General features: G+C 36.1%; 1 protein-coding gene across 1 annotated transcript; it reads left to right on the top strand.

The window, feature by feature from the left end:
- Nucleotides 1-9906: 9906 nt before the first annotated feature.
- LOC104234979 (protein SICKLE) lies at nt 9907-16661 on the top strand. Its single transcript, XM_009788642.2, has 2 exons — nt 9907-10307; nt 15679-16661. Exons 1-2 carry the CDS (start codon nt 10049-10051, stop codon nt 16443-16445), a joined length of 1026 nt encoding a protein of 341 aa, XP_009786944.1. The 5' UTR covers nt 9907-10048; the 3' UTR covers nt 16446-16661.
- The last annotated feature ends 509 nt before the right edge of the window (nt 16662-17170 follow it).

Genomic DNA, 17170 nt, shown 5'->3' with positions numbered 1-17170 from the left:
ATCCCTTATTAACTGTTTCCCCCGTATCTATTTCTACTATTGTGACTTGCCGGGATGATTCATTTTGAGTTTCGGAGTGTTTTGGGGCACTTAGTCCCTAATGGGAGCTTAAGTCTTAGAATTTAGACCGTATCAAAACTGTGTGAAGACGGATCTGGAATGGAGTTCCGTCGATTCCGTTAGCTCCGTTGGGTGATTTTGGGCTTAGGGGCATGTCCGGATTGTGTTTTGGAGGTCCGTAGCTTATTTATGCTCGAAATGGCAACAGTCGAATTTTTGGAGATTCGGACCAGTAGTGGAATTTTTGATATCCGGGTCTGAATCTTATTCCAGAAGTTGGAGTAAGTCCGTAATGTTGATTATGACTTGTGTGCAAAATTTGGGGTCAATCGGACATGGTTTGATAGGTTTCGGCATCAGTTGTAGAAATTTAAAGTTTCAAGTTCTTTAAATTTGAATTGGAGGGTGATTCATGATTTTAACATTGTTTGATGTGATTTGAGGGCTCAACTAAGTTCGTATGTTGTTTTAGGATTAGTTGATATATTTGGTTGAGGCCCCGGGTGCCTCGGCTGAGTTTCGGGTGCTTAACGGATTGGTTTGGGACTTATGCAAATTGCTGAAGTTGTTGCACTTGGTGTTTTCGCACTTGCGCATTTTGGACCGCAGGTGCGGAGTCGCAGAAGCGGCTAAGGAACCGCGGAAGCGGAATTTGGCCTAGGCCAGCTGGGTTCGCAGATGCAGTAAGGAATCCGCAGAAGCAGTTGGGGACCATATGAGCGGGCTCGCAAGTGCAGCCTAGTGCTCACAGATGCGGTCCCAGCCCATTTAAGTGAATTCCGCACCTGCGATGGAATTCCCGCGGGTGTGGCATCGTAGGTGCGAAGAAGGGTCCGTAGGTGCGGCTTGTCTGGCATAAAAAAGAGAGAATTCGAGGGTTTGGTGTTCATTCCATAAAATTCGATTTTGAGCTCGGAAGAAGGCGATTTTTCGAGAGTTTTTCAGAGGGAATCCTTGGGTAATGGTTCCTAATCCTATTTTGATCATGTTTCATTAATCTATTGTTGTTTCTTCATTTAATCAATGAATTTGAGTGAGAAAGTTGGGAAAATGGGGGAAAAGTTCCCCAATCGAATTTCTGAGTTTTGAGTGGGATTTTGACATCGAATTTGGATAATTTTGGTACGAATGAACCCGTGAGTGAATGGGTGTTCGTAATTTGTGACTTTTACCCGATTTCGAGATGTGGACATGGGGAGGATTTTATGGCGTTTTCTATTTTCTTGCCTTAGCTTTGATTTTTTAGCTAAATTAGTTGTTTGTAGCTATATTTACGTTATGTAATTGATTTGGCTAGATTTGGGCCATCCGGAGCCGGATATTCGTGAAAAGAGCATTATCTTGGATTGATTGGAGCTTGGTTCGAGGTAAGTGGCTTGCCTAACCTTGTGTGTGGGAACTCTCCTTAGGATTTGGTACTGTTTGATATATGAGCACCGTGTATGTGAGGCGACGAGTACGTACATGGGTTATTTGTTGAAAACCCCCATTTTCATTAAGTAAATATCTGTTTTCCTTTAATTGAGCAACACTAGTATATGTAACTATCCTGTTTAGTTTAGGAAAGCATGCCTACACGCCTTAATTTCCTTAACTGCCTATCTGAACTCTGTGCAGCATGTCTTAGTGAGATTTCTTGTTCTTCCTTGACTCGGACTCAGTCTAAATTGTGTGGTTTCTTGCTATAACTATTATCTCTGTTTGGTTGAGCTGCATATTTACTTTGGGACTACAGAACGGCATTCCGGGAGACCCTTTGTACTGCATGTTTACTTTAGGACTACGAAACGGTATACCGAGAGATCCCCCAGCGCTGTATATTTACTTTGGGACTACAAAACGGTATTCAGGGAGATCCCCCTGCACATTTACGATTAGGACTACAAGACGGTATCTCGGGAGATCCCCTGTTGCTATAATTGTGTTCTGAGTTGTTGGTTATCATTGAATTTTATTCATGTTAGATTTCCGTACTTATTTTACTATAATACTTGTTTTCTGTCTTATTTCATTGTATTTATAACAGTAGTGCCTGACATGATCTCGTCACTACTAGATCGAGGTTAGGCTTGGTACTTATTGGGTATCGTTATGGTGTACTCAATCCCTTTCATGCATATGTTTTTTGTGTGCAGATCCAGGTACCTCTTACCAGCCACATCACCAGTGAGGCGAGATGACTGTAGAAACTTCAAGGTATATCTGCCACGTCCGCAGACCTAGGAGTCCCTATCTATTTTTCCTCAAGTTAAAGACTTCTTGTATTTTCTTGGTTGATAGATTCTGGAGTTTAGAAGCACTGTTTTCTTTCTGTAGCTTGTGACTTATGACATTCCGGGTTTTGGGAGAGTTTAAGTATTGTTCAGAAGTAATTATTGTATATGCCGAGCGACATCTCATTTTTCCTTGTTTAAATTATTAGTTGATAGTTTTTATGTTTTCGTTCCCTTTTTCCACAAATGTTAGGCTTACCTAGTCGTAGAGACTAGGTGCTATCACAACGGTTCACGGAGGGTGAGCTAGGGTCGTGCCAATTAATGGGACGAAAGAACTCCACACAGCTCGACTGCGAGAGCAATAATCGGGCAAACCAGCTATTAGCTCGTCGTTGTATGGCTAACTATTAAGTAAACATAGGAATCGTTAGTAAACGCAACACATATAAAGCCAGACCAAGTAAACTAAGTTTACATGTACCTGCGCACCTTCAAGAAAATCCAACAAATTCTTGTAACAGGGGAGAGAATGTCGAGCCTCGACCTCGCGTGCGTAGCCTCGCCTATTAACCCACCTCCTAGCTAAAGGGAGAAATGGTGGAGGTGGTGCATCTAGAGCGATAGGTGGTGGAGGTAGTTGGAACTGCAGGAACCGCTCTCAGGCCCAAACCTAATATACATTGTGGACGTAAAATTTAAGGTATTTTTTTACTATGTATGTTAAAATCATGAAAATAATTGACTATATTTTCACTTGGAGCAACGGCAAAAATCCGGCAACGTCTCTCTAGGTGCCCATGCATGCCCGACACATCTGCTTATACAGGTAACCTAGAACAGCTGCACCCCAGCTATAACCAGGTAAATCATATAGCCGCTCAAGATGATGAAGAAATCTCAAGCTGACTAGGTTTTCCGAAGTATTCTGGAACAATACACTACCAAACATCAACAACATCAACAATCTCGTGTACTAGTCGATAATCTTCGCCGATGAATCATCCGTAATGTCCGCATCCATCGCCTCATGATGCTACCGGACAAGCGTCAAATGTAAACGAATGGCCCCACTCAATGTAGTCTCCTCCTTTGGCTGGAAATCGGTGAGCCGCTACAACATCTGCAGGTAATGCAATCCCGTATTTTCTCTAAGAGCATGCGGGCAAGCTACATGTAATTCATTAATCAGCAGCCCAAAAAGAACCTCCACCTCCTCAAACGTGATGCTAGCCTCGCCGATGGGTAGATGAAAAGTGTGTGTCTCTAGTCGCCAACGCTTTATCATAGCCGTTATCAACGCCCAGTCAAACTGCAATCAGCTGATCTCTATGATCCTGTAGAAACCCATATCCTGAAGGCGTCTAACTATACGGGGATGGAGTGGGTGGGCCCTACTGAACTCCCACATGTCATCTATATGTCTAGCGTGGAATGTCTGGGCCAAACACTACCCATCCCATATGTATGAAGATCTATGCTCGGTCTGTAACAACAGTAGCTCTAGCGACGCAGGTCCAGGATGCACATGCGGAACCTCCATGACGATGACCGTAATTTGAGCAATATTAATCAAAGTATTTTTCTTTTTAATTGTTTAACATCTTTAAATATATTGCAATATCTTTAATATTAAAATTTATTTGATATTTTTATTATATTGTTAATTAGATTGATACATTTTCTATATTATAATTTTATATGTTAATTTATTATTTTATATGTTGGTTTATCATTTTATATGTTAGTTTATTATTTAATATGTTATTTTATTATTTTATATGTTACTTTACTATTTTATATGTTTGTTTATTATTTAACATGTTAGTTTCTTATTTTATATGTTTGTTTCTTATTATATGTTAGTTTATTATTTTATATATTACTTTATTATTTTATATGTTAGTTTATATTTTATATGTTTGTTCATCATTTTAAATGCTAGTTTATTATTTTATAATTTTATATGTTGGTTTATCATTTTATATGTTAGTTTATTATTTCATATGTTACTTTATTATTTTATATGTTAGTTTAACAAATATTGTTATTTTCTTACGTTTGTTGACTAGAATTCGAGAGAGTTTGTGTATGAACTATCATCTTTTTTCATATATTTTTGGGGCTAACAGATAATTAAGTGATTAATTTCAATAACTACAAAGGTTCTATGAAAAAGGCCACATTTTACTATGCTAAAGGGCACTACATTACAATAACATGAACTATATTAAAATTACGGGAACAACAAAACACTATAGGGAACTAAACAATAGTAAAGTCACACATTAATATTTGTACAACAATAACATCTAAATAAGATTAATTATTTCTAAAATAACAATTTCTGTAACCTACTAATTTTTTTAGCACACTAATAATATAATCCGGATAAAAATAACAAATTAATTAAATTACAAAACAATCATGAAATAACATAGAACACAGTAAAAAGCAACTAACGGGCATTTTTATATATGAGTTTTAACAAAAAATAAGTTGGAATACTTCGATTTTAATTTTTTTGAAAGTTGAAGATTTAATGATTCGGAGCGCAAACGAGAATCCCACTACACGATAACACCTTAGATACGATGTTAGTTTGCTACAATACCGAGAATCTACACTTTTTATGGGACCGATGGGCTCCAACCGAGCTTTTTTTCGTTAAAAGCGCGCGCGGAGGAGGGGGGGGGGGAGGGACCGCTGAAATAGAAAATTGAGAAATGAGGGTTCGCGTATGTGGGGAAGGAAAAAGAAGGCACAATTTTTTATATAGGCATAGCGCCCATATGTACCGCGCTATACTATAACGCGGTATATATGAGCGCTATACCTTCCCGCCCATTTTAAGTTCAAATATAGCGAGGTTATTCACCACGCTATACCTTAACGGACAAATGTGCCATTAAATTATAGCGAGATGAATAACCATGCTATATATAAAATGGTGCCCAATCTTTTTTTCACCTATTATTGTCGCTTGAGTAAAAAAAAACCATATTTAGGTTTCGGATTCTTAGAGAGACCAAAGAGAGAGAGAAGGAGCAAGTCTGAAACAATTCAGACGCAACGGGTGGGTAAAGTGAGTGCAGTCAAATCTAGCAAAAGTAAAAAAATTATTATTAAGGGATACTCATTTAATATTAATTAATTTGTATAAAATATGTAATTATGTCTATGAAACATAATTAAATGATAATTTCTCTATTAAAGGTAAATAAGTTTATAACCTAACAAACATAGCTAGGTAAAAATCTCTTGATAGTTTGATGTTTATGTTTCGGCGTTTCTCATAAGGATTCCTTAGTAGAATTTGTAAGGGTAGATTTTAGCTATTTAACTGTGTCAAGATATATTCATTTTTATGTCTGGGCCGATTCTTTTCTTACATTAAATAGTTTAAGCACTGGGCGGAAAACTAGGCAAATTTACTACGAACTTAATTTAGTGCCCGTGACCTAAGATTAAGGCTCCATAAACAGAACCAGGTTAAGATATAGGAAGAGAAGAACACATCTTAGCACCTGAGATAAGACTCAATGCCTAACAAAAATTGACCCAAAGAAAAGTTTGAATCATAGTGTGATTACTTTATAAAAAAAGAGAGTAGATTTTTACATTATCAATCCAATAAAAGCGATCTAGGGTTATGAGCTATTTAATAATTCTATTATATTTTTCACTTGAATTGATTAACTGGTTTATTGGTTGGCGGTGTTAATATTGCTCGTAAAAATCTGTCGAGCTCTTACTTGCTTATTCAAACTAACCTAACGTCTATATGTTTATGGAGTCAGAAATAACTAAAATGCATTCATAATTCCTGTATAATAATCAAGCAAGATGATTAGAAATGTCTATTCTAACCGCAAATCTGGTACACGATGTTCAGGTTCAAGAGGTTACTCTACTCAATTCTATGTGCAATCTAAAATTTTCACTTTTGAGTTCAATTCTAGATTCATAAATAGTATTCAAGTGGTGATCAAGCAATCAAATAATTAAGTGCAACATTGAATAAAATAAACCAATACAACAAATTAAGAAACCAAAATCAATATCCAAATAACAATAGTCATGAAAGAACCAAAACCTTAGAACATGAAGTTTAGCTCCACATAGACACGATATAGTAGCCAAACAATAAATTATTTAAAGAATAATGAAAATTACCAAGGTTGGTGAAAGAAAAATTAAAATTCAACCTCCACGGCAACACCCTGCTCTCCAAAATATGTCCATCCATGTTCAAAATGAGTTTTGGAATATTTATAGGTTAGGATAAAGTCTAGGAAGAAGTAATTACGTTCCAAACTGAAGGGGAGAAAAAATCGGCTCGGATAGGACTGTCAGTTTGAGACGCCAAAGTTTCATCGCCTAGCGCCATGAGAGGCTCCACATTTACTCCGCCTAGCGCTGTGAGAGGCGGCATTCTTGGCACCCTGGACAATGCCAGGCGATGTCCAGGGCTGTGAAGTTTCAAAGCCTTGCAGTATTCTGGACGGTGGAATTTCGGTGCTTTGCGCTGTCGTTTCTTTCGTGCTCTACTTCATCGTTTTTTATATCACTTTAGCAAATTTCCTTTCACTTCATGTTACACAAAATCTACTCAATTAAGAAAACGTCGTACAAAATATTATTATTACATAAAAAATTGTAAGGCAATTAATATCATAAAATGTAAAACTACTGCACAAACATCAATCAGTATTTGTAAAAAGACTAACATAGTTCAAAGTATTGTACCGTAGTATTATGTACCACTCCGCAAATTATTAGCTGGACATGTTTCATATCTTAATTTTATCTTTGTGACAACACCAGCTCCTTTTTTGTCCAAGAATAAGAGCCCCTAAAGAACTTGTGAACGAAGGTATTCTCGTTTTTAAGCAGAATATTACGGTCACAAGAACGTGAAAACCTTCTACTATCTCTTGATAGCAAATTTTATGCTAGATCTAGGAAGCCAAATGTCTTCGGCAATTGTGCATATAGTAAGAATTGAGAGAGTTGATGAAATTAGTGGAGATAAAGGAGAAACGTAATTGTTAAAGGATAATGTGCTTTTGTGAAAATAGCAGAGACAATTTTCGGACTTGTAATTGAAAAATAGCCAGCATTTGCAAAGTTACTGATAAATAGCCACTATTTTGCTGCAACATGGAAAGTTCCAGCATGATATACTGGAGATTGATGCACCTGTATATGAAGTTCCAACATATTATGTTGGAACTCCAGCACAAGGAAAGTTCCAGCATAATATACTGGAGATTGGAGCACCTGTGTATGAACTTCCTGCATATTATGCTGGAACTCCAGTATATTATGCTGGAAGTTCACTTGTAAAAAATTCGAACTCCAGTATATTATGCTGGAATATTTTCCTGATTTTGAACAGTATTTTCGTTCAATTTTATATTTACATGAAAAGTAGCTAAATTTTGATTACTTTTGAAACTTTAGCTATTTTTCAATTACTACTTGTAAATCTGACTATTTTTGAATTTCTCTCTGTGTTTTTGAATGAAAATGAAGTAGAGAAAGGGCTAGTTGAAAATATATATCCTAGAGACTAAATTAAAACAAAGACAGCTCGGGCATAAAGCATTGGACAAAGTCCACGGAAAAGCTACACCCCAAAGAGTGTGATGTAGACAGCTTATCCTAATGCAAACATTTGTTACTGCTTCTACCACTCAAACTCGTAATTTATAAGTCATACGAAGACAACTTTACCCTTCCTCGGGGCTCCCTTCATCCTAGGTCCTATAGACTAAATAGCAAGAAAAAATAATTAGAGATGTGCATTTGAAAAAATAGTACCACCTAGAGATGCAACATGTAAAGGAATCCGAAATACTAGCTATATAAGAGAAAAAACAATTACCCAAAAAAAATGAGAATATTTTTTTAAAAAAAGGTTCCTGATATTTAATTCCAGAAATACCCATCAAACTTTTGAGAATCTCAGCATGAACGTGGTGGCATATTCGCCATTTACTTTTACAGCTTGTTTGGATGGTTGTTACTCATTGTATCGTATCGTATTGTTACTTTGAATACAATATTTGTTTTGATTATGACTTAAATTTTATTGTATCGTATCGTTAAATCCGTCGTTACATAACAACGAAATGTGTCACTTTATGTAATGATCGATTTATGTGGTCGCGTCGTTACCTTGCCTTTTTTTCTCAATCTCACCCTTTATTATTATTAAATTATTTTATTTTATCATTTACTCAATCTTTTTATATAGTAATTTTACCTTGTATCATAATTTTTCTTTGTAATATTGCAAGTTTATTCTTCATATTGCAAGTTTATTCTTCATATTGCTGGTGCGTGATATCATGAAACGATGGCAAACTACACAATCTATCCAAATATTGTATTTATCAAACGATACAGTACAATACAATACAGTACGATACAATACATTATGAAACGATGCGTAACAACCATCCAAACAAACTGTTAGAGTCTGTTTGGAAAGTCACCCTACAATTGGAATTGGTGTAATTACTAGAGTAATAATTTTACCGTCTAGTAATTATACAGTTGTGTAATTACGACGACCTTTTGTTTGTCATAGTGTAATTACAGTGTAATTACATATTTACTGTATGGTTGCACAAGTGTAATTACATAGTTAAATTAAATTTTAAATTAAGTAATTATCAAAACTTAAAAGTTAATATAATAAATATATGCCTATAAATTTTTATAAGTATAAATGATATTATATTTGGTATTTAAGATGTATATTTTTCGTGAATATACATTAATTTAGTAATCATATATTTATAACTAATATTGTAAAAATAATTTATATATATATTTTTAAATTAATAATATTTAGTATATATATATATATATATATATATTTAAATTAATAATATTTAGTTTAGATACTTAAAAAAATTAAAAACATACGTTTTATAAGAACATCATGGAATTCATGTTTGATAAAATAAATTAATTTATAAATATAATGTCATAACATTAGTCAGATATTTCACAAAACTAATCTATTAATTCTAACTAAAAAATGAACAACATGCAATATGAGCCAATACTATTAAAACAAGTAAATTAGAATCATGAATATAATACAATTTCAAAATTCAAAAAAAAAAAAAAGAAGTTTAACATATGTCAAATTCCGACATAATATAGTAAGTTCCATTGCAACTTAAGATTAGGAAACATGACAAGTTTATAACCACGTTCAACAATGAAGTTCCACTTTAATTGCATCACTCATTATATGCCAAGTTTGTTAATGACTCATTAATATTTTTAATATTAGGAGGTGTAGTTTCAAAAAATAAAAAATAAAATATAAGCAATTACATGAAATCACAAGAAGTAAAGATAGAGAAACAAAAGATAAATAATATACAAAGAAAATATATTTTAAAATTTCAAAAGAAATTAAAAAGTAAAAATAAAATTAAAAATTAAAATAATAGAAATAAAAAGTTATAAAGAAAATAAATTAAAATAAAACAAAAAGTAAAGAAACTAAAAAGCAACTTATAATTACAGAATGTAAATAACAATTACTTTGCCAAACAAATATGCCTGTCAATTACGTCCAAATAGGATAAAATAAATATTGTAAAACATAAAGCCCTAGGGATTGAAACATTAGAAATCTGTCTCTTCCTCCATTCCAATTTGACCTACAATTACAAAATCACAGTACCCAAAACCCCCCAAACCGACCATAAAGATTGAATCTTGAATCTTGGTTAGAACATTAGATAATGGAGGAGGAGTCAGCAAAGAGAAAGGAAAGGCTAAAAGCTATGAGAATGGAAGCTTCACAAAGTGGAGATTACAATGAAACTCAGAATCATTTACAAGGTCTTAGCAACCCTTTAATTGAATCTCCTTCAGGACAGGCTGAATTTCATGCTGCCCCAAGATTTGATTATTACACTGACCCCATGGCTGCTTTTTCTGCTAACAAAAAGTGGAATGACGTCAGCCCTCAAGTTTCTCAACCATGTTACACCCCTCCAAGTAAGTACCTTGTTTTTTTTTTTTTTGACTTCAAAGATACAAACATGTGCTAAAATATATGTGGATGTTGCTCTGTGAAGTATTTTTTGTGTGGATATTATGACATTTGGTGTGACTATACTAGTTTGTAATCTTGCCTTAGATGATAAGATATGGTGATTTGATTTCAAGCATAGTTGATTTAATATTAGTTTCAGATTAAAAGAGTTGTCAAACCTTTAATTCGTAGCTCAGTGTTTTCTAGGAGCAAACAGTGCACGAGGTCCGTGAGGCTTGAAGCGAAAAGTGAGAAGTGATGGCACAACTTATCAAAAGTAAAATACGACTAAACGGATGAGGATTTAGTAATTGTAATAATCAATATGCAAGTACAGTTACTACTTAGCGTTCAATATACAATAATGACGGCTGTTATCCAACTGATAGAAATCATCATAAAAATATAAATTTAACTAGACCATCCAAAAGATATTTCAATCACAAAATATTTTTTTCCATTTTTTATTAATCAACCATAAAAAGGATCAATTTTCAGCATTCAATTTCATAGTATTTGATTACTTCAGTAGTTGTACTACAAGAGGACAGAAGTAAAAGAGAAGTCTGGAATCGGAAAATGATTTGGAAGACCAGAGCACCAGTGAAGGTAGCATGCTTTGATGGTCAGCAACGTGGGAGGTTTGTTTGACTCAAGACAACTTGCAGAAAAGAGGCTTCAGTGTATGTAACAGATGTTATATGTGTGAAGAAGAAGAACAGGAAACAGTGAACCTTCTTCTCCTCCATTGCAGAGTATCTAGACAGTGTTGTGATCTATTCTAAGTTGCTCGGACACGTGTGTGGGTGACCGACACGGGTGTGGATCTAGAGATCGGATCCTTCGAGATATAAATTCTAAGATTCGGGGATACGGATCCTAGTACGGATACGAGTGCGAGGATCCGGCTAAAAATAATTCAAAAATATAAAAATATCACTAAATTATGAAATTTTTTGTGGAATGCTTACGTATTAGCTTGTAATGTATGGACTTCTTTTTTATTCTCAAGTTGTAGATAAGTAAAAGATTGATTTCTTAGATAAGATATGTCATTTTCTTCAAATTTACCCGAGTTTTGGGTCTGATTTCGGGAATCAAATTGTATCTCGTCTCGAATTTTTCCGTCCGTCGTGGTCAAAGTACCCAAGATTGTTTGACCAAATTCGGTACGGATCCCATACCCACACCCATACGAGTGTCGCGTCGACATTGGTGTGGCACCTAAACTGCTGTGTCGGAGCACCTTAGGATCTATTCTTAAGCATTTGTGGCATTTCTTGGGTGACTCTCAAACTGTAAGGGGTTTATTAGAAAATTGGCAATCTCAGAAAGTACCTAGAAGACTAAAGCAGATCTTGAGAACCATTCCATTATGCATCACATGGACATTATGGTTGGAGATGAACAAAGCTAGATTTGAAGGGCGTAGAAATCACATTATTAGAATTAAGAATAAATGTCTTCATAATCTGTATTATTGGTGTAAATGTAGCCCCATAGGAAATCTGGATCAGTATATGGAGTTCCTGGACATGCTAGGAGGGGTAGAATAGAAGTTGGATGATGTTGTTTGGGATGTTTTTTGTATCTTTTTGTGCCATCTTGGTACTTTTTAATAAACTTTTACCTTATCAAAAAAAAGAAGAAGAAGAGAAGATTGGAATCAGAAGTATTAGAAAAAGAGGACTTGCACAAGTGGGACTTAAAGAGAAGGAAGAGAAGACCAGGTAGCTCTTATGTGGGTTGTGTGGAGAAGAGGAATAGGAGAGCTTTTGGAGGGGTAGAGAGTTATTTTGTACATGTGAGGAGTAGTCTCGTTTCTCTAGTTTCTTTTTCCCGCCCCCATGAAGTTCTTGGTTTTATAGATTAGTGGGTGACTTTTGTACCGTATTAAAAGTCTAGATTTCTCTACTTTTTGGGATACTTATATATGGGGGTTACCCCAACATTAATAAAATTATATAAGGACATGTAGATTGGGGGGGGGGGTAAGTATGGAACCTCTCATTTAGAAGGAACATGCAAGTTTGGGAGATTGCGGAGCTCCAAGATTTCTTTGACACTGCTATATGGGCAAGACAGGCCTAAGCCATCTTGTGATTCTTGGAGATGGGGTTTGCGTGGCGATGGTCTGTTTACCGTAAAGTCTTTTTACCAGAGTATGTTGGTGAGAGAGTAGGCCTCTTTTCCATACTCCTCGATCTGGATTCCTAAGGCGCCCACGAAGGTGTGCCTTTTTTTGCATGGCTTGCGGTGAGGGGAGTGATTTTGACTGCTGAGAATCTGCGAAAGAGGGGAATTACAATAGTTGGTGCTATATGTGTAAAAGCTCAGGGGAAGAAGTTGATCATCTTTTGTTGCATTGTCCTGTGTCCTCGGCTTTGTGGAGGGCGATCCTGAACCTTTTTGGTGTTCAATGGGTGATGCCATGCACTGTAAAGGAAATGCTATATAGCTGGGTCGGTTTCCGTAGAAGAAGAAAGCAAAAGGCATGGAAGTTCGCCCCGTTAGCTCTCATGTGGATAGTTTGGGGGAGAGAAATAGGAGAGCTTTTGAGGGGATTGAGTCTCCTTTTTCACATCTTAAGAATAGTCTTTTATCTTTGATCGCTTTTTGGTGCACTCTATGGCTGTCCAACGGGACGGGACGGCCCGTCCCGTCCCGGTCCCGCCCCGTGTCCGTCCCGTCCCACTTCATTTTAAACGAGATGGGTCAATGTTAAACGGGACACGGGATGGGACGGGACGACCATTTCGTCCCGTTTGTCCCGTCCCATTTCGTCCCGTTTCGTCCCGTCCCATCCTGTCCCGCCCGTCTCGTCCCATCCCGTCCCGTCTGTCCCGCCTGTCCCGCGAGTTTTTATGGTATATTTGTGGAATTTTTGTTGTATTTGGTAAGTATAAAACAAATTCAACTTATGCACCGGCCATTAATGAAATGATTGCAAAATTTAAAATGTATTTTTTCTCTATTCCCCAAGTTTATTTAATTTCTACAATACTTAAACCATATTTAAAATTAAGAGGTACAAAGGGACTTGTTCGTAAAATTTATCAAAATTTAGCAATTCAAGAAAATGAACAACCATCTCTCGAAGACTTCCAAGCTAACATATATTCTTGTGCTAGAATCTAGATCAATGTTTGATAAATATAAATCTATGGAAATAACAGGTGGTGAAACTGCTCCTTCTACTTCTAAGTCTAGAGTAGAAGTTCTATTGGAAGATATGAATTATATAACATGTTTTGATTCCTCTATTGATGATGAACTTGATTCTTAGCATCGGAGAATGCTGTTAGTGCAACAATATTTCAAATCGGAGATCATAGAGGCCTAATTCAAACAAAACCTTCCTAGAAGGTGGCTGTGTAGGATATGTGCTCTTCAAAAGAATTATATTCGTATGTGAGATTTTAAAGTTCTATTAATAAAATAATAGGCTCTAAGCGTTGAATTTTTTTTATGAATTGTCGTAGTTACTTAATACTTAGAAATTATATTAAATAAATTATAACTCTATTTTAAATTTACAATTACTAGAATATTTCATTACAAGTCTATTGTTTTAATATTTTATAATTCTTTACTTAGTTTTCTAATTTCCTTTTTAACATTTGAGTTTATTAAATAAGTCAAAAAACTAGCCATTGTAAACTCTAAGAACTTGGTCATTTTCAAAAAACTAGACTTTTTTTTATTAAAAAAAAACTACACTTAAGTCCCGCAAACCCGTCCCGTCCCATCTCGTTTGTTAGCGGGACGGGATGGGCCGACCGTTTCGTCCCGTTTGTCCCGTCCCGCTTAAATATCGTCCCGTCCCGTTAATTTGGTCCCGTCCCGTCCCGTTGGACAGCCATAGTGCACTCATATAGCCCTTATTTGTATAGAAGATTGGGCGTCTTTTGTAGAGAATCATGTTCTGATGTAAATTCTCTACTTTTTGGTATACTTCTTGTATACGGGAGTTCTCTCCCTTTTGATTAATACAATATACCTTATCAAAAAAAAAAATATATATATAAGGAATATATGAGGACTTGCATTCTAGAAGAAAAAGAACTTTTTACAGAGTAATCGGTTTGAAGGAAACGAAAAAAAAGTAAGAAGTAAATCAAAAGCAGCACAACATAAATAGTTTTATAATATGCATTACAAAAATGAGAAGAACAAAAAGATAAGGACAACCAAGAGAATGATGAGCATAACTGGAGATGAGTTAAAATAGCAAAAGGTCATTTGTCCCCTCCTCTTTTACTTTTCATCTTTTAAATTGAGAATCAAGTAATAGAATGCTTCTGATTGGGATCACTCGGCATTCCATTTTTTGAAGAGCCACATTTCTCTAGAGCATCAAATGATAACCCCTCATTTCACGTCGCTGCTTCTCTTTAAGCATAACCTTGTCTAAGCTCATCAAAGATACCTCATTTGAGATTTTTAATAGGTCTTTTAAATGACTTTTCAGTTTCTTTTTTCCTGTTGGGGTTGAAACTTGAAAGGAGGCGATGTTCTAAGGAGGGATAAGTGTCAGTTTGGGAAAAAGTGCTTTACAATATGCCAAAGCACAGACGAGAATATTTTACACAAGAGAAATTAGCTAAGTTGCAAACAACTTTATTCCATATCAGGGAAAAATTTATGTTGTTTTCACGTTTTAATTTAAGACAAATTTCAACGCCGGCTTAAAACTTATTGGTATTGGCCCAGCTTTTGGCTAAACCTCTGGAAGTTGTTGATCTTGTTTATGTGGGATATATACTTTGGTTTTAGTGTCATATAAGATTGAGGAGAAAGTTTAAAAGGTTCATGAGAGGCGTGTGGTGAGATCAGTTAAAAAAACAACAAATGTTTAGCCTATGGAAAAAGATTGTTCCCATCTGAGATCAAGGCTGTAATGCAGCTGAACTTTAGTTTGTCTGTTCAGATGCTTCATGAGCAGTGCCCATGTAGAGATATGCCATATGGTTTTGAAAGGCTTCTAATGTAAAATAGTGTTAGATGTGGGGATGCTCTATATTCTTTCAGTCTCTTATGGATAGAGGTTGTCTTGTCCGGTCTAACTTCTAGTGCCATATTGGATAATAGATGTGTGCTGCATGATTAATGCCATATGCGATACGGCCTATTAGTGATAAAGGGATGATTTTCATACGTCCAATTGTCCATATCTTGTATAGTATGTTATGTGAAATATTGATATCAGGGTGGGAGTAGTTTGCTCTGATTAGCTTGGCTCTGGCTAATGCCATCACGTTGGATTGTCTCTTTGTGCTATTTTTCGTCACATATTGTAGTATAAAAATACATTTGTTTCATGGTTTTATTCAGGACCAAGAAACCCTCAGTCTCCAATTTATACTGCTCGAGGCAACTATTCCGTAGATCAAAGATCGCAGTCACAAGGAGTCCATCATACCTTTAATCCTCTTGGAAACCCTGGGCAAAATAGTCCTTTTGGCACACCACAAAGAAGCTCCCCTAATGCATGGGATAGCTCTTTTGGCACATCTAACAACTACTTTCCACCTAATTCTTCAATAGGTGGTAACTTTGCCAGTCCTGGCATTCATCAAGGTGGAAGACCTGGTTTTCATTATGGACAAGGTAGGGGTAATCCTGGTTCGGGATATAGAGGCAGCCCTAGCCAAGGTTCAGGATATAGAGGCAGCCCTTACCAAGGTCCGGGACATAGAGGCAGCCCTTACCAAGGTTCGGCGCAAGGCAGGAGCCAATGGATGGGTAATAGTTCAAGTCCTGTTTCGGTTCAACGTGGTAGGAGGGGATTAGGTTCCCATGGATGCACATCAGCAGAGTCTAGACCGAATTTGTATTATAATAAGTCTATGGTAGAAGATCCATGGAAAGAGTTGAAGCCAGTTATCTGGAAGCCATTAAATGCTCCATCAAACAAGTTAGATACCCCTGAATCTGAGAAATCTTCCTGGCTTCCAAAGTCCATTAGCGCAAAAAAGGCTAAAATCCCAGATGCTCCTCCACTAAAATCTACTCCTCAGCAAAGCCTTGCTGAGTATTTGTCTGCCTCATTTAATGAAGCAGCCAGCAATGAGGCTGGGAAAGATGGATCTGGCATATGATTGCCATGTGATGCCTCCGAGTCTTACTTTATGATTTTTCTCTCTCCTAATATTGTCAAATTGCAAGTTTAGCAGCAGTTGAGTTTTTTTAACTTTTATTGTAAGTTAATATCGACAGCTAATAAGTTCCATTCGGTGTTTCATGACCTGGAATTCTGCTGTTGTAGTATGCCATTACCCTGTAAATCTTGAAGAAAAAAAAGATTTTCTTGGTTTTGTGGGAGTATCCAAAGTTAACAGGTTTGATGCTCTCAGCTTCAATTTACTCCTTGGGACTTGTCAAGTCATACCAAACTCAACTCTCGTAGTAGCTCTTTTTTTAACTTGCATGTTCTTTTGCATGGATGTCACATAATTTTGGGATTTAGCTAGGAAATTATGAAAAACAGAGTGTTCCTGCTTATGTTGTTATATTTTATTGTTTATCAGTTGCGCGCATTTGTATTTTCCACGAACATCTGAGTATGTTGGTGGAGGATCTGCGGTTTCATGTAGTAATCCGGTTTTCAAAAGCTTCTAATAATGATGTTGGGGATGAATGCTCCGCCAATGTTTATGTCACACCTATTAGCGCGCTCAGAGTGTCGAGCTCTCATGTTATAGCAAAAATGTAATGATAAGACAAATTTTCAGTATGTTTCCCTTGTTGTGTGTTGGAATAAACATTTGAGTTCAGTCAGATTATCTTGAATCAACAATAAGGATAGAGTGACTCTTTTGTCAGC

Source organism: Nicotiana sylvestris, chromosome 10, assembly GCF_000393655.2.
Source record: "Nicotiana sylvestris chromosome 10, ASM39365v2, whole genome shotgun sequence".
Classification (NCBI taxonomy): domain Eukaryota; kingdom Viridiplantae; phylum Streptophyta; class Magnoliopsida; order Solanales; family Solanaceae; genus Nicotiana; species Nicotiana sylvestris.
Note: the sequence above shows the minus strand (reverse complement) of the source record. Positions and strands in the feature narration are given on the sequence as shown.